The following is an 18,966-nucleotide window of genomic DNA, read 5'->3' as shown; positions in this document are numbered from 1 at the left end:
TTCTCAATTTTCTATTATATTATCTTTACTAAAATACAAAATATACTAAGATAAACATTAGATTCTCCTTTTAATATCCTAAATGAAGCCATCTAAGACGAATATTTGTAGCAATTTTCAATCACATGGCAAAGTGATTGTGTGTTTGAGAATTGACTTTTTTGAGAATAACTTTTGTACTATACTTTAAAACTATGTGTGTCAATGACCAAAGAATACAAGGACACGTAACGCCCACATACTTCCTGCAACAGAATTTGAGATGTTAGACGCCAATTTTTAGATGTAGCGAATGAGTCATCAGCTGGTCATCAGCGACAATTTTAGCGATATTTAATAGTGTACTCTGTATAAACTTTATTGCAATGGTGGCTGTTCACCTTTTTTACCGTTTTCTTATTGAATTTGATAATTATTTTTCTAATATGATATGTACTTGATATGTGCTATACGTCGATTGTATCTAGTTTTGTACCTTTTGTTAACATTTTAATACGTTTTTTTCGTAATTGATTAGCATTATACCACCGCATATACCATACGCGTAGTCAAAACATTTATCAAAAATATAATTATCTCTTCAGGCATCTATGTTAAGAAAAATATGTCCCAAGGGCCACGGCACTGTTTGGAGATATGGTAACAATTTGGTCTCGGGTATTATTAGTCCTTGTATTCTTTAGTCATATGTGTAATGCTAGATTGATATGCCGAATTCGCCCATTGAGCGAAATAAATACATCCACAAAGTTGCACGAAAGAGTTTTGATTGCATTGGTTTCAACTTCTATGCGGAGGAGGTTAATCTTCTGTTGTTATATTATATCAAAAAAAATCCATCCGCAAAGAAGTTATATAAAGACTATTTATAACTACGAAGTTGCACGAAAGAGTTTTGAATGCATAAATAATAGCATTTAATCATATCGCGAAATGAGTATTTATTTCGCTCAATGGGCGAATTCGGCATATGAGTCTAACGTATATAATTTAATCTTAAATATTACCTAAACATGTTTTCAGGACGCACATATCTAATCTAATTATAAAATTTAAACTAAAAAAAGCTCAAAAACAAATTTTAACAATAAAACACAAAAGATATGATACACTAAAACAAAATTAACTTTGATAAGATAGTGATATTTACCATTTGTAAAAGTTACATACCCATATAAATACTTCGCTAGATATTGTAAAGTACCGTCTAAACGAAAAAAAAACGGTGTCGAAGACTACCGTGGAATGACAATCGATGATAATTTTGGCGAGGTCATTCTTTCGACATCTATTGCTAAAAATTGACATAAAACTTTATTTTTTTACGTTTAGGACTTGATCTAGCAAAAATTGTCACCAATTGTCATTCCCCAACTGTCTTTGATGCCGTTTTTTTGATACTATGGTAGTTATAAAAAATCTCTAAAATCACTCTAAAAATTTAAATAAGGCGTCCATCTCAAAGAGACCTGGTTTAAATTAAAAAGAAGAATAAAAAAGACTTAAAGTCTGGGTTTCAACGTTTATATTAAGTTAAACAGTGACTAATAGTAACTTAACTAATATAAACGTTGAGACCGAGATTTTGAGTGTTTTTTATACTTCTCACTATAAAAAGTTGTATAATAAGTAAGTATGTCCGATGCTTGGCTTGTGATTTACTTTCAAGTCTTTCTTGCTGCAAAGGATTATAACGGATTTATCATGGATTTTCTCTTTTATAAATCTACAGTTTTTATTTGCAGATCTGTTGACAGTTGATCCAAGTTCTTCGGTTTAAATTAATATTTTTTTAATTTATAGGTCTTTATATTGGGCTAAAACTAGTTCATACATAATTAAAGTTGTAGCAATCTGAAAAAAAAACACAATTAACGTATAAAATCATTGCATTAATAGAATAATTTTGTGACATCAAAAAATATTATTTTTGCTTTTTTCTGTTCTATTTAACAATAACAGTAAGAGTATCAATTTTCAAGTACTTCCGTTTCCATGCTTTTTACAAATTATAATTTTCTTGAAACCATTAACGAGAGATTTTATAAAACTAAAATTAATCATGTGATACATTTTTGCAAGAGCTGTAATATTGAATAAGTTCTTAAATAAGTGTAAATATTTTCAGGGTTGGTAAATCTCGATAAAAGAAACATATTTTCTCTTTACCGTTTTTCAAATAAGCTCCAAAAAAACAAGTTATTTTACTTGAAATATTTAAAAAAAATATTTTTTTGCTTAAATTTTGGGAACCACTGGATCTTTTCTGGATTTTATTTCTTGTAAATTTAATCTACTATCTATGTTACCATATTATCAAGAAATTATGTTTTTTAAACAAACAATTTTAAAAAAATTGTAAAAATTACAAATTTTCAAAATTTTTTTTTGCAAAAAGAACTTTATAGACGTGTTTCTGGAGCCAAAATATACTACCCCTTAATACATTTGCACATATTTATTTAAGACTCACCCTGTATAGTAATAATATGTATGAATTAATAAAACATGAAATTATGTACTCCAATAGACATGAAAGTAAAATGTAAAAATGCTGAATGGCTAGTGCTGTTCCAACAATTTGTGTCCCTTTATAGTCAAGAAATGTCAATATTTGATAAATATTAAACTACCTACTGTAGTAGGTGGAAAGATCTATTAGCGCTTATCTACTTAAATAAATATATTATTTTTATCTCGGAAAATCACTTTTTTTTCGCTGCTTTATTTACAGGTTACAATATACTGAGTATTTACATGTAGTCTAAATTATATCTATATACATATACGCTTAATTAAAATTTCATCAATCCACATAAAAAGATATTTTTCTAATTATCGTTGAGAGAACCTACCTGTAAAACCATTGACTTAGTTACTTTAAACATTCCCATTCCAATAATCACAGGTGGATGATGTTGGACAAATGTTATAAACCGTTCTACCTGAAAATTTTATTAAATATTACAAGTTTGATACAGTCAGCCAGGAAAGTATAATCCCCCGTCCTTGAAAGAAAATACTAAAACAACCTTTTCTAAAAGTCATTAAGCAAATTGCCATCGTGTAACAATATATTATGCAGAATATATTTTTAAATAAAATTGATAAATTTATTTATGCTTTATAGCACGAAATAAACTACTTTAATAACATATGATCAAGGTCAATCTATAGACGTCATTTGCTAAAAATTGACATAAAACTTGTAAAAATTAACACTGATTATAGAAAGTTTAAAAAAGGATTGAAGATTTCCAGATACACAAATCTACTTCCAAAAAAATATAAATTTTCTCGAATTATAAACTACCTACACCATTTGCAAATTATTTCTACTCAATATAAAAATAAATTATAACCATCCGAAGGCCAATTGGCAGTACGCGCTATAAAAAAATTACGGGCCAAGTAATGGCGTCTAGAGCTTGACCTCATATTTAAAAATTATTGTTGATTGTCATTCCCCAGCCTCTTTAGTGCCGTTTTTTTCGATCATATGACATTTTAGTAGTATTTTTGTAATTTTCTCTAATTCGTATTAACAGTTCATAGGTTTTTGCAATTTTGAACTTAAGTTATCTAAAACAGGTTTAAACTGATTTTGCTCTTTTTGATGGCTGTTTTTTCTTTGACTCTATTTTTTTGTAATAAAAGTAAACTTAATTTAAATTGCACTAGTTTACTAGTTAAATTGCTAACTTCTATAAAATTTATATTTGGAAATGAATAAAGGATAAATAACAATCATTTTAAAATATTAAAACCAATATATGCGTAGAGTTTTCTACGAAGTTCTCTATGGGTATCTCGGAAACAAAAAAAGGAGCTATAGAGTCGGTTAAATGGGGAAAAAATTGCAGCTTTGTGAGGTCATAAATATACGCCATTCGAAGTTTTGAGGAAGTTTATGGCTTACGAGATATTTGGAGAATAACAAATTTCGGCTATTTTAAAAAAGCTCCCTAAAAATCCTATTAAAATCTATTTTAGACAAAAAGTTTTTAGATAAAAGTTGTAGATTACATTCTTAATGAGATTGTGTTCTGATTTTTTTGTAAAGCCTGTCATTTTTGACATATGACACACACATATGTTTTTGAGTGAAACTTATTTACCCGCGATGTGAGTAAAAATTCAAGGGCGAGACACGTGAGAAAAAAGTGGTAACGATCGTGAGGTTAGGACGCAGCGTCGTAACTTGGGCCTTATATGAGCTAGGGGCTGAAACTCGGGTTGTAGATGGGACTCGAAGAGTTTTGACGACGTTTCGTGCGCTACGAAACCCAATCATCAATGAATCAAATAAAAAATCCTCCGATTTAAATGAAATTTAGTATGTCAATAGATTGGAAAGCCAACTTGACCGTGTACGACATGTGTCATTGTGACAGTTAGTTTTGACGTAAGAAACGTCACATATTTATGTTGTCCGATCGTGACCAAATTTGGTAGGTAGGTTAAGTGAACGACGGTGCACACTTCATCAGGGTGGGACTAACGATTTGATATTGAAGAAAAATGTAGGTCGATTTCGGTACAATTGGGGACCGAGTTGAGTACCAAGTTCGAAACGTCGAGGGCGTCATTCTGTATTCCGAATGACGCCCTCGACGTTTCGAACCGATGCCTCTAAATAGACAAAATCGTCAGGACTTTTTTTCTTAATTATGGGTCGATTGGAACCAAACTCGGCACGTGGATAGAGGTATCCGAATGGAGTCCTCAGACGGACAAACGGACATACAGACGAAAGTAAGAAGTTTTACTTCAAATATGCGTGTACACTATGACACATAATTTTCTCAGAAATGCGAAACTGTTACATACAAACATAAATATCCTATCGAGACGCAACTAAATTGAACTCAATATGAATTTTTAAAAGAAGAAAAGCGTGTGGGATTATTGGTTTAATTTTTCTTGGCCATACATTTTTGAGGATACGTTGACCGGTGAATGTTACGCTTTATCGAGTAGTTTGCAAGATGTCCATAGAGAACATCGGAGAAAACTCACCCTGTATATACTTGATTTTAAATATCTTGTACTCTCTTAAAAAAAACAATTTACTTTATTTAATTGTTGCTTAGTATGTACAACCTATATGAATAAAGAAAGAATTAAATTACATGCTTCACCAAGAGTTTTACTGTACTATACCATGTTTATTTTGTACTATAGATATCTACAATTACGTGACTTTTAAAAATATATAATTGTTTAGTTTAAATTAAAATAAATATTATTAATAATTAATATAATTTATTTATAACAAAAATTAATTCTAAAAAATAAAATATATTCTATAGTCTTAAACTGGTGGTTCTTTGGGAAAGTACGCAACTTATAAAGATTAATAGGTAGGTACATACATGTTTGAACTCCTTTATACGCGATTTTCTATAGAAAGCGTCTACCGTGTAAAGCGGGGCATTAAAGTTAATTTCACTAGTAATTTTGTTCTTCTCGCTCTGATAATTCAGAAATGACGTGAAATAATATTCCATACCACCAGAAGTAAGATTATAGCTTTCTTGATCATTAATGGTCAAATAAATTACTACAAATTAGTGTAATGAAGTTAGCTTACTTCAATGTTATAGGCATCACTTGACACCGAGAATAAGTTTTTAACGATATCATCATTTTTCGAATATATTGAAGCTGCATATACTGAAACGCTCATCAGTCGTCCTAGAATAATTGCAAACGATCCAGCGAAATATACTCGATCTATTATTGTATTTTCATCGTTCATTATCACAACATCTTTTGTTATTTTACTAAAAATATTAAATTAATTAAATATAAAAAATGAATAAAAATAATAAAAAGAATTTAAAAATATTTATTTTGCATTTAAGTTTATTCCTAGGTATTTATTTTCATATATTTCTTTTTCTTCTTTCAATGGTTCTAGAAGACTCAAATTTGTAATCTAGGTAGAGTAAGATGAACGTCAACTTTTGTTAACGTTTTGGCGATGTTTTGTTTAGAACGAAATAGCATTATCAATGACTAAAAACATAATCAAATGGATGAAATTCAAATAGTATGTATGTAAATATCCTAATTACATTCCTAAAGGTGGCTCTCGGCCTGATCCACTGCGACCTTCTCAGATCTATTGTGGTCCTCTTCAGATCCCTAGATTACATTCTCCTATTACAGTCCTATCATTTTCACAAAATTTAGCAACTTGGAGACTGAACCCTCTATCTAGCTCCCTGGCAATGGTCTATCATTGCTTATTACCGAGAACCGCACATTTGCCAGGCTGTCGCACCGACATAAAATGTGTTCTGTCGTTTCTTCTTCAGATTGGCAGAACCTACACATAGCTTCGTCTGTCAGTCCCATCAGCTTTAGATGCCTATTCAGCTGACAATGCCCTGTTAGTAGACCCACTACAGCTTTGACTGTCTTTCTGCCCTTGGTCTACCGTGAATTTTGGCGAATGTTCTACAATGAACTTTTTCTCCTGTCTCTGCCCTGGTAAATTTCTCCACCATTCTGGAGATTTGTTGGCCACCCATCGTTCCGTGGTCATTCTCGTGGCCGCCTTTGCAACGCCGCAGAAGGGTTCTGGGCCTTTGAATGGAATTGATAAGCCTTGCTTGGCCCTTTCATCTGCCTTTTTGTTACCCTTGTGACCCTCGTGCCCTGGTACTTAGGCCAACGTAACAATGCCACGTTCGCCTAAATTATTTAGAGCACGCACACAGTCCCGCACTAGTCTAGAATTGACCTACGCGGAGTCGAGTGCCTTTAGCGCTGCTTGTCTGTTCTTTGTTGCCTTATTATTTATTCTACGCAAGAGTGGTTTGTCGTTATTTCTGCCTAGAAAATTGTGACATCCTTAGATAGGCTTACGTGGAAGGATCTCCTTTGTTTCGGACCTGATGGCCAAAGTAATCATGCACATCTCCTGTAGTTATAGTTTTAGCGTAAAATGTGAAAAGAGTTTCAAATTCTGTAATGGACCTTTATTTGCGGTGTCAATATAGCTACGCTCCAAAGTTTGAGTTAACGTTTCGGTTATAAGTGTAGGGAATGATATTAATCCATAAAGTTTCGATAATTATTTCGATAATTTGGCTCACTTAATACAGAACTGAATAGAACATACAACTGTACCTCTAAAACATTTTCGTGAATGCGGAACTAAAATGCCATGGGCATTCCGGGGCCCTAATTCTAGAACTTTGACATAAACACATTACGCTTTCAGAGTGGAAAGGGAAATCAGCCGTTCAGCGGAATGTTAAGCAGTAGATTTTTGGTATTTTCCTTGTCGTGCGAATCGTTTTCTGGATACGGGTAGAGCACATATTGGCAGCATCGCAATTTCTCAAGTATCTAACAGTCAAAGGTGGATAAAACTATGAAAAATGTCAATGTTACGTGAATTTAATAACCTATTGTTGAGTATTGTTGAAAAAAAAAACGAAATAAAAATTGAAACTTCTACACCCAGTATCTCTAAAACGAAGCAATTTAGAACATACATTTATATGTTTATCTGCAGTATAGTATACTAGCTACTTTAGCTGTGGGTACAAAAGCCGGCGGCTGGGGCCTAAAGAGGGCAGACATAAATAGACGAGTACAGTTGACGCGCTAAAATTCAAAATAAATTCTTTCTAGATAAATAGTTATAAATCGTTTGTAAATAGTTCTTTAAGTCTTTTATCGTTATTGTTTTTGTTAATTAGTGTTAAATAAATTGTGTTTAAATAAATTGTGTTTAAATAAATTGTGACTTTCTATCCACACGGAACCGACGAAAAAGGTAACAATATCAAAATAAAAAAAATTGTCAAGTTGATCAAAAACTAAAATAAATTAATTACAAAAATAAAAATGTTGACTTAGTCAACAATTATTTATCTCTTCGACAAATAGTAGTGAATGCTCTATTGAGGTTTTTCAATTTAATATACAGGGTGATCCAAATTGTATTCGGGAAACTTTGGCAGTATATTCTGCAGATAAAATAAGTAAGAAAAAGTAAGTAGTAAAAGTAGTAAGAAAAGATCAATTATAAATGTCTTTAGTAAATTAATAAAATTTAAGCGTCTTACCTGAAAATAACTGTAAGTTGAAATATAGTAACATAAAGTTTATTAACAAAGGATGTTCCTAAAATAAACGTGATGCATTTTGAAGTGTCATCGCAAAGCAAAGAAACTTGCACATAGTGTTCTCGAACAATTCGCCAGCTATGTTCATTTAAAACCTACATATAAACAAGTACATAAAAATAACCTTTTCTAATATTAACTTTGTGATAATACTTTTTCTTTTATAAAATGTGATATTCGGTGTTCAATCTGAGATAACCTAAAATGTAACGGTATACAAATAACCATTAAGAATATATCTGCATAGTTCCATGTTAAGGTACAAAGCCAGTTAAGAATCTGAAACAACACACTGATATTAATAAGAAGTATACCTAAACATTTGAGATTAATAGTTTATATTTCTTATGAAACATAGTACAGTTGTGGTACAGTATCTTAAGTCCTATGTTATGATGAATTTGAAAAGAGCAATTATTATAAAAAAAAACAGTGTGGGCACTATGTGCGCATATTTGAAGTAAAATTTCTTAGTAACAGCTATTAAATTGAAGGATTTGAAGGACATGTTTGAAAAAGTGACATATAATGCTGCTTTAATGTAAATATTATTTTCAATTTATTTCTGTACATTTTCTGTTTTCTCAATAGCCTGCAAATTTTGTGAAATACCACTCAAATACACACTTTAATGCAAATGCCTAGTAATGTTAACACTTAAATTTATTTAAGAAGGGAAAAAAATTGAACCTAACCAACAATACGTATTTATAGTGATTTACAGTAATTTTGTTAAATTATACGAATATTCTCGTTGATTATTGGTTTGAAATAAATATGACAATGTTCTCCAATGAACATGCGAGTTGATTAACTCTAATAATTCTAGCTCTGAGCTAGCAAATGAGCTAGATGCTTTACCTAGACCGTTATTCAGAAGCTACAAACCTATCGATGAAAATATGCTTGAAAATTTACTTTCTAGCACACAGCCAGAGGATATTGGTACACATTACCCAAGTAGCATTTGGACGTTATCTAACGTCGGGTATACGTCGCATTCAATAAACCCGACGTCGGGTACCAACGTCGGTTCGACCGCCTGACGACCCTTATTTGCACCTAAATGGGGAATACAGATTCGGGTTGCCTCGACGTCGGTATCTGACCTAATAGGGAATGTAATTCTACCAATTACCAACGTCATATTACGTTGGATTTTAGTCACTTAAAATTCGTCGCTAAGCACTTACGTTACTTTTGGTTTCATATTCGCTACCAAGAATACATAAAAACCTAACCAAACTACCTAATTACAAATGGATTCATAATAACTCCTTGAATATAACTGTAAGTGCCTACCTAATTTCATATTATAATAATTCTGAATCATTAATCCAGAATCAGTTTTGTCAACGGAAGTCACTTTCTTGATATATCTGGTTAAAATACTCCGGAAAACAACGAGCGCCTTCAAAATTAGGTAGATTTATGAAATAAAAATATCTATAAAAAAGTAACTCGCAAAATATTTTTTTTATTTTCTAGCTGGTTTAATCATAAAATTGTACTGTGGTTCCCCCCAAAATCAACTTTATCAATATTATTCTACTAGAAATCGGAATGTGAATAAAAATTTTAAAAACAAAAAACGATTTTAAAATGGCTGACAATCGGATATTTGTTAAGAATGGCGGATTTCTGTGTCCGACTTAATATGAACTACTAATATACCAATTCCGACCGGGTCTCCAACATTAGTCGTCTCACACGACCGAAGTCATCAAACCGGACGACCGGCGATCGTATTATGACGTATATAATTCCAACGTACGCCACGTAACCTCACTTTGCGTATCAGTGATTTGTGGATTTGTGCAACTATATTTTAGTTTTTGTTTTCTCCTTATAAAATGGACAGCCACATTTTTAAGATAGTATATATACAAAATTTAAAAGAATTGGAACCAGTACCTCACATGTGGAAGGAGGATGGAGTCTGCTGGTTTCCTAAGCTTAAAAATGAAATTAAGATGCACCAGTGTCATACAGCATCTCTTCCGGATAAAAAACATTCATGGGTGAAGGCAAGATATCACTACTACTATTATTATTTTGCAAAAGCCTCGACCTCTTTCTGTAAAATGTAGATGAATGTCTAAATGCCTTTTTAGTGTTTTTTTAGGCATAATAAAAACAATTAAGTTTGTTTACAAAAACTTTTTATTAGGTTATGTTCATGATGTTCATTAGGCCGCGATTGCTACTTAATGGGTTGTATTTACGGACGTAAATAGAGATACGTAAATTAGGTTATAAATATGAACATAAAATACAACAAAATATAATTGAACGTTACTTTAGGGATTATCAGTGAGACGTATCCTATTCGGACAACGGGTAGACGTCGGGCTAGTTCATGTATATGTACGTCGTGCAAGCCAACGTGGGAACGACTTTGGGAAATTAATAAAAATGGTACGTTGTTATTTTGTACGTCGACAGATCGTTGGTTTTACCGACTCGGATCCAACGACGTCGCTTTTAATAGGAAAGCGACGTCACCGGTCGTATCACCAGCACCCGACCAAAATTTGCACAAAGTCTGACGTCGCTTCAGGTCAGATTTAGTTCGAAGTCAGATAGATGCTACTTGGGTAGTTACGATATCAAATTTTCAATCATTATATTATTGTATTTGCGCGATCGCACAGTGCTTCGAACATATGGCTCTAGAGGATAAAAATGAAAACTTCTCTTTTATTGTAGGTAATTTATTCAAACTAGGATAATTTGAGACAAATGATGAGTACTCTCATTGAACTAAATGATGATGTTCTTAGTCAGGGGTTTGTGAAAAAAAATTATATAAATAATAAAAATGTTGGAGTTGTGTTCGATCTAAGGAAATAATAATTCATAGTATGAAAACGGTGTAAGTATTAAATAAATCCGTGTGATAAAAAAGAATTGAAATAACATTAGAACATGATTCCTACAATAAAATATAAGTATAAGCCTAATATAAGATAAAAATGTTTTTCTTTAATGAGAAAGAAACATTAATGTTATATTTAATTAAAAAAAACTTAAGATACTTTAAATTTACTTTAGGACAACAAAATGCATAGATCGTAACTACTCTGATTCAGAAGAATCACTGCTGACAGAATCTTCCAAATTTATAGTATCCAAATCACAGGTTGATGAAGTATCCTCACATATAAGATATTTCTGTACATCATTTTCTAATATGTTACTTTTTCGCGTTGTTACTGTTCTTTTTGTTGGTATGAGGGGTTCGGATGTTAATAGTTACCTCTTTAATAGACCATATCCATATATTATTTTTTCCTTTTCTTGGGTATTAGGTTTTATAATAAATTGAAAGATGGAAACTTTTCTATACGACGTTTCGCTCCAACATAGTGGGCTTTTTCAGGCACAAGTGGTGTCTCATTTGACTGGAAGGTTCATCAATATCTAATAAAAAACACATTTTTTGAAATACAAATAATTTTGAGTTCTTGTCCTTATGATCAAGCCAAGTATTAACCAGATCGGCATTGCTTATCAATTTTACTCCATCTGAAAAGTATTATAAAATAAAGTTCGTCGCAAGCAGACGCAGGTGAACTATACAAAAATTAAAAGTGTATGAATATGACAACAAAAATATTCAATAAATACGATATGTTTTGATATGTTTTTTTTAAATGCCTTTTTGAAGTTTGAAAACGTAAAATTTTTATACCCATTTAAGTTAATAAAAACTTAACAATCACGAACTTGTTTAGAAATAAATTTAAAGTACATACCTTGTTTAACAATATCCATAGTGGCTTTCAATTAAGTACGTACCGTTTAACTCCATCATATACAGAACTACTATGAATGTTATTCTTTTCACTGATAAGATGATCGCAAAATTTATTTTTAGTGAAAATATTTGCTAACAAAAAAAGCTGTTTATAAAAAATAATATACAGGATGGGTGAACATTGCTATAAGTATAAAATTACATATTCAGATATTAGTAAATTTTAACTTTTTTTTCGATTTTTGTCCATGGGACGAAGCACTGTGGATCGTGAGATTCTTGCCACTTTTTTTCTCGCTAGCTCGTCTGTCAAGGCCGTAAAGCGCCAAGGCCGCGGCGTGTCACGACCTTGAATTTTACTCCCATTGCGCATAAAGAAGTTTTACTTCAATAAACTGTTTAGAGCAAGAAAAAGTATTTCATTGTTTATTTTTATTTGTTTAATTAATGAATAATTATATATATATATATATATATATATATATATATATATATATATATATATATATATATATATATATATATATATATATATATATGTGAACTGTTTAATTAAAGCCCTATAAATAAATATAAAAGAATCCATGTATTTAAATCGATCAATTATTAAAGCATAGATGGATAGCTAGGTGTTAAAATGGATTGAATAAAAAAAATCCCATATATTTACCTGCATAAATAGACCCAATGGCACGTTGAACGGAAATACATCAAAAATAGGTGTGAACATAACATTGAAGTAAAGTCTCAGTTTTTCCAGAATGGTTTGACCGCTATTTAGAAAATTTCCTTGCGAGTACATGTAATGCAAATGTTCGCCTAAAACCAAGAAAAGTTACATAATATTGACAAAGTTTATGTGAATTTGTTATTTTTCTAATTATAATAATATAAATCTTATGCCCGTTAATATATAAAACTGGTCAGTAATACCAATCATTTATTTTATTTAAGACAATCATTACATACATACAATAACACATAGCCACCTATACCATAGTTCAAAGATGTTTTTTACGCTAATTCTAAATTAGAATTAATGTATTAGAATCGATTGAGATTAAATCTAAATTTCTTAGAGCATGTTATAGGTTATACAGGGTGAGTCTTAAATAAGTGCAAATATTTTCAGGGCTGGTAGATCTCGATAAAAGAAACATATTTTCTCTTTACCGTTTTTTAAATGAGTCCAAAATAACCGAGATATTTTACTTTGAAAATTTAAAAAAAATATATTTTTTGCTTAAATTTTGAGAATCGTTGGATCTTTTCTGTTTTTTTTTGTTGTAAATTCAATCTACTACCTATGTTGCCATATTATGGAGATATTATGTTTTTTAACTAAAATTTTCAAATTTCCAAATTTTCAAATATTTTTTTTGCGAAAAAAAATCGTAGGCGTGTTTCGGGCTCGAAATATCCTACCCGTAAAAATATTTTCATTTATTTTAGACTCACCCTGTATGGTTTACACCGTGTAACAAGCTCACTCTATTACGATTAGTTTTTTATTACTTTCAAATGGCATGTGTCAAGCTCCACACCCACTACGTCCATTGGTGTGCCAATGCATCGATGCGATGGGTTTTTGGGCAAACCACCAAAAAAACTCACAAACACAATGGACGAATTTTTAAACAAATAAACGATTGGCACTGGCGAACCGCATCGACTAAGCCCGTGGTTACATTGGATGCGTGCCCGTGCGTTTTTTGGTCGTACGTGCACGGGCGTGCGCGCATCAAAAAACAAACAAATGGTATCTACGCAGGCGGTTACATTGCATCGGAGTTTGCGTGTCCGTGCACGTACGTCAATTTCCGTTGGTCGGATGAAAACAAACTGGTTTGTTTTTTTAATACGTGCACGTCCGAGCGTTCAAATTTTTCTTCTCTGATCTCAATACATTCCCAAAAAAATTTGAATATTTTTGAATACCAGGTTTATTTTTATTTAGGATATATTAATGTTGATGGAAACATTCTAAAATACTCAAAAAAAATTGACTGGTTGCGTTGGTGTCTTAATTCACCAACTGCTTTACATATTCATTTTTTTTCCTCTTCTTGTATATAAATCATTTACCCAACATTTTTTTCATTTCATAAGTAGTTATTTTAACATTATATCCTCAGAGAGCATCCAAATAGTAGCGTCCGTTTTGACAAACGCGACACACGGGACACCATGAACGCACATCTAATATAACCACTAAAATAAAATAGTCGTGCGAGTAAATTCCGTCAGAGCACGCACGTATAAAAAAACGTACGGACCCGCGTCCAATGTAACCGCGGGCTAACCGTATCGACTCTATATACGTGCATGGACGCATGGACGAATCAAATCAAAAAGTGAGTAAAGGGCTTTATCTACGTGCATACTCGCACAAACGAAAACCACACCAGTTCGTAGAGCTTTATTATCTTATAGGCAAATATCTTCGATAAAAGTTTAACAAGAAATGTTTGTCATAAGTAAAAAAATTTCAAATTTCACAGTGAAAACACCCTTGAGATACATGAGACATTGTTAAAAATGTCAGGAGACATTTTTGTTTCATACACAAGTTTCATAATATGTGTGTACATGATCTACGTTTATTTTAAATTATTTGTTTCGCTTGCTGCACGTGAGTTTTGGTTGTATCAGAAATAAAATCGGTGTACTACTGTTTACTACGTGTTTATAACGAGATTAGTTTGTTTATTGTGAAAATGAGTAAAAAAATTAAAAAAAAGTAATAAAGGAAAAGCTTGCAACGATAAGTGGTCATTATATAAGAAAACATAAAGTTGCTGATCAAAAGATAAAATGTCGATTGACAAATTCGGAAATACTGTTATATAGCTGGAAAAATCTGGTCATGAAAATGTTCTTTGAGTTTAAGGATACCTTGTCAAATTACGTAAAAAAATGAAAATCTATATTATTCGTTTTTTTTAATATCTCCGGAAGTACTCAGAATTTTAAATGTTTCTAGACAGCTATTATTAAGCACATTAATACACAACTTCGTCCTAATTTAACCATTCTCGTATCTCGTATCATTTTTGAGATCCCAATTAATGGTGGCGGCGGAATTTGAATTACCTCGTATATCCCCTTCTATATATTATCAAGTCTTTTAGCTACTAACCTATTTTTTACCTATTCTTACGCCTGAAAAAACTGTTTAATTTTCTTAACCTTTTGACATAATGTTATTTTCAGCAACACGGTATAAACATTCCATCCTGAAAGCTTTAACTTGAAGTCTACTAGTGACAAAAAATCACTTATTTTTATTATGAAAATGCCAAAGTACCTTCTTTTTACTTATACATTCTCTCTCTTTTGATTTATTTAGTTTGAATAGTATTCTTTATTTTTTATAATATAGATTAAGAAAGTATTTTCAATACTTACTTTAATGCAACTATGATTTTTTTAGTTCATATCTACTTAACACAAATTTATATTAATTTAAAGAAATAGGGAATGTTAAACAATACAAGATATTGCCATAAACTTAATCATAATATATATGTATGTGTCACATATTTTTTTAAACTACAGATATAGTTTTTTAAACTACTTGTATATACAAAGTGTATATAATCGAACCTGTATGCTCATGTATAGGTTTAAAACTTTTGATATACCTATCAACATTTTGTACTTTTCTTATTTAATAAAAATAATAAAAAAATTTTAAACATGAGCAATATTTTATAAATAATCCAAAAATAAAAAAAATGAGCTAGCCATTTTGTATGTATTGAAAAGTAAAATAATTTACTGTACAACGAGAAGGAACAAGAATATAATAAATAGTTAGGTGAATGTAAAAAAGACATTTTTCGGAATAATTAAAAACCTCGAGCAGTAAATCAAAAACTACTTGGTCAATTATAAGATAAATAACATGAAAAATGTTATCAAAACTAAATTTTAAGTAGTTCTTAATATAATGATATTGCGAATAATTTTAATAAAGTTTTTAATATAAGAACACCATGCCAACTAAGTGAAATTAGTCAAGAAAGAAAAGAATTGGCTATAACGCTTATATTGGTGAACGCTTGGCTTTTGTTAGATCGATGAATGCAACATAAAATTTAGACTGCTGCTCTATTACTTTTTCTTGTAGTTGGCGGATGGAAAATATGGAATCGACGGTGCCACGGTTGGTGCGAAACCCCGTTTGCGATTCTGGAAGGATTTTTTCTCGATCGGTGAAAAGCTTAAAAGATGGCGTTTTTTATAAAGTAATGGCCAACTATGGTTTCTATTTAAAAAAACATATGTTTGTGTCAAAAATGACAGGCTTAAGAAAAAATCGGAGAACACAAAGTCATTAGGGATGTGATTATCTACAACTTTTATCTGAAAACTTTTTGTCTAAAATAGATTATAATGAAATTAGGAACAATTTTTAAAATAGCCAAAATTTGTTTTTTTTTCGAAATATGTAGCAAGCCACAAACTTTTTTTTAACAAAGATCTGAAAGGAAAGGAATTTATGACCCCACAAAACTGCAATTGTTTCCCAATTTAACCGACTCTCTATCTCCAGTAGTTTCCGAGATACACAGAGAACATCGTAGAAAACTCACCCTGTATGAATTCATATACATTTTACAATTACAATTACAGGATACAATTTAAAAAATAATTTTAAATTATGTCCAATAAACTACTATGCCCACATAATATTGAGACACCCCGTATATATTTCTTAAATCTATTGTAATATTAATTTTTTAAACAAAAATAATTGCTGGTATACCAATAGCAATAATTAGATAGACTGTTGTCACGAGTTTCATTTTGAAGTGGTAATTAGAGGTAAAAGTATAATCCGACATCGCTACATCCACTTCATGCCAAGACTTCATCAACTTAGGCCATTTCTTAGCCAGTCTTATAAATTCAAATGTGTACACAAATACGGTAAAGAAATACATCAAACCAGCTAAAAATTAAAACTACATATTAATAATTGACAAAAACGCAACTTAGAACTCCTTACAAGTCAATGGAAACTTTATCTTGTTTCTCCAAAAGAAATTTACAAAAAGAGCCGCATCCACAGCAACGAAAAAACACAAACCAATAGATAAAAAGCTTCTTTTGGAAATCCACAAGAATCTAACGCATCTGTAATCATTCTCTTTAGTTCCCTGTACCGGAAGTAATAAAAAGAAATGTCCAAGCGATACTAAAAACTGAAGTTTACTTTGTGTGGATTCACGAGAATTCTGCTGCATTGTTTTCTTATCAAATAATGGAATGAAACTGGAAATATTTCAAACTGTTTTTTAGTAATACGATTGATGGATTAATAAACATTGAAAAATCAAATGCCTCTAACTATTTCGACCTAAAAAAACAAATCGCTCGTTTAAATCAATTAACGTTTGTTGATTCTATATCTTTTATGTATTAGGTTTTATCGAGGGCGCAAAATATCGGTCGAAAAAAAAACATTAATATTTTTACTATATTAAAAACAATAATCGTTTTCTTGGAGTACTTGGGTGTGTAAACACGCTTTCTGTATGCAGGGCGGTTCAAAATATTTGCTCGACGAGATAAGACAAATTCACAAATAGAGCGAAATTAATAAACAAAAATAATGAAGATATCTGTGTGGAGGACTGTGTTGATTTCCTTCGGTTGAGATACTGCTGTTTAATTATTTTAATATCGCGTTTCCTGTAATTTATAACAAATATGTTATAGTTTATAGATAGATTAGATTATTAGTAGAAGATAATATATTTGTTTTATGTAAATACCGATATGCAAATATATTAATCCTATATAAACTGTGAGAAGATAAATGACCCAAATTATCCCAATTACATAGCGTAGTATATTCGTGCAAATACTAGGAGCTTATCTAAACTCTTTTTTTTTTCTCATTGATGCGGAAGAATAAATTCTACCGATATTTCAGTAGCGGGTTGGTTAAAGTATGAAAATGTATGATAAACGGATAAATCTTTATTAATATTTTATTGAAAATTGGTAAACAGTAAACACATACAATTTTTTTGTTACTATTGATTCGCAAAACAGTAATTTTTTACTAGTAAAATATATTTCTATTTTTCTTTAGCTTAACATGCACAAGATGCCAAACTACGGTATATGTCGCATCTGGTTTAACTTCCAGACTCATCAGATATCAATCTGACCAATTTAAATATTAAACTAATTTGCAATATATTTCCATAAAAATATTACTTGCAAAATACACTCACCGACACGAAAAATGGGCACCTTAATTTTTTTATGTACACTCACCGGCAAAAAAACCGGCCACTAAAAGCTAGTCCCAATTTCAATTTCCGATTTTGATGATTTTTTTTAAATTGTAAATTAATTCCTTCTTAACGGATGCTACGTCAGAAATTTTTATTCTAAATTTATTTTGAGCATATACAGGGCAAAATAATAAGACGAAGTTTTTTTCTTGAACTTTGTAACACCCTGTAGGGTGCAGCACCTGTAGTAGCTATTGCTAAATCAAATCACATTGTAGCCTCATCTTTGTGAGCATTTTATTTTTTTAATCACGACATTATCTCTGTTTGTATTGGAGATAGGCTGCTTTAAAACGATATGAGCCATAAATAATAAAAACAAGTTTAGGCTGGAAAATTATACAGTGTGCTACAAATTCGAGGTACGAGCATTGGTATCTCGGTAACCGTAATAGATACGAAAATGGTTAAATTGGGGCAAAGTTGCCCCCCCGCCTTGGGATGTTCATTAAAATTCCATCAAAAAAGTTTTAGAAATTTTAAGGATTCCTGAGTTTTTTGGAAAAAACGGATTTTTAAAAAAATCAAATTTATTTTTTTCTGTCGTTAGTTTTTAGAAAATCAAAAAACTAATTAGACATTCTCATAGTCACTTTATTAGGGCTATCTGCTAGTATTTTTAGATTTTCAAATTAGCTGATAATTTGTGAGATACAGAGGCCGACTTATTTTTTTTAAATACGGACCTGCATTTTTTATATTAGATTTTGGAATAACTCGGTCTCCTGAGTACAATGATATGCCA

At 31.1% G+C, this 18,966-nt stretch overlaps 1 protein-coding gene across 1 annotated transcript; it reads right to left on the bottom strand.

Annotated features, from left to right (window-relative positions):
• Positions 1-1,788: 1,788 nt before the first annotated feature.
• On the bottom strand, positions 1,789-5,717 carry LOC115886305 (gustatory receptor for sugar taste 64b-like). The gene is made up of 3 exons (XM_030905399.1): positions 5,594-5,717; positions 2,856-2,945; positions 1,789-1,854 (listed from the first exon to the last, which is right to left on the bottom strand). Exons 1-3 carry the CDS (start codon positions 5,687-5,689, stop codon positions 1,798-1,800), a joined length of 243 nt encoding a protein of 80 aa, XP_030761259.1. The 5' UTR covers positions 5,690-5,717; the 3' UTR covers positions 1,789-1,797.
• Positions 5,718-18,966: the final 13,249 nt, after the last annotated feature.

The sequence above is a fragment of the Sitophilus oryzae genome, unplaced genomic scaffold, assembly GCF_002938485.1.
Source record: "Sitophilus oryzae breed Bouriz unplaced genomic scaffold, Soryzae_2.0 scaffold_482_pilon_pilon, whole genome shotgun sequence".
NCBI classification, from domain to species: Eukaryota; Metazoa; Arthropoda; class Insecta; order Coleoptera; family Curculionidae; genus Sitophilus; species Sitophilus oryzae.
This window is presented reverse-complemented; position numbering and strand designations above follow the sequence as displayed.

What these genes read in the sequence shown, in the direction of transcription:
- LOC115886305 (XM_030905399.1), bottom strand. Translation starts at nt 5,689, where the DNA reads ATGAGCGTTTCAGTATATGCAGCTTCAATATATTCGAAAAATGATGAT. An exon ending in GTGATGCCTATAACATTGAA is followed by an intron (nt 2,946 to 5,593) that starts GTAAGCTAACTT and finishes TAAAATTTTCAG; the next exon opens with GTAGAACGGTTTATAACATT. An exon ending in CTAAGTCAATGGTTTTACAG is followed by an intron (nt 1,855 to 2,855) that starts GTAGGTTCTCTC and finishes TTTTTTTTTCAG; the next exon opens with ATTGCTACAACTTTAATTAT.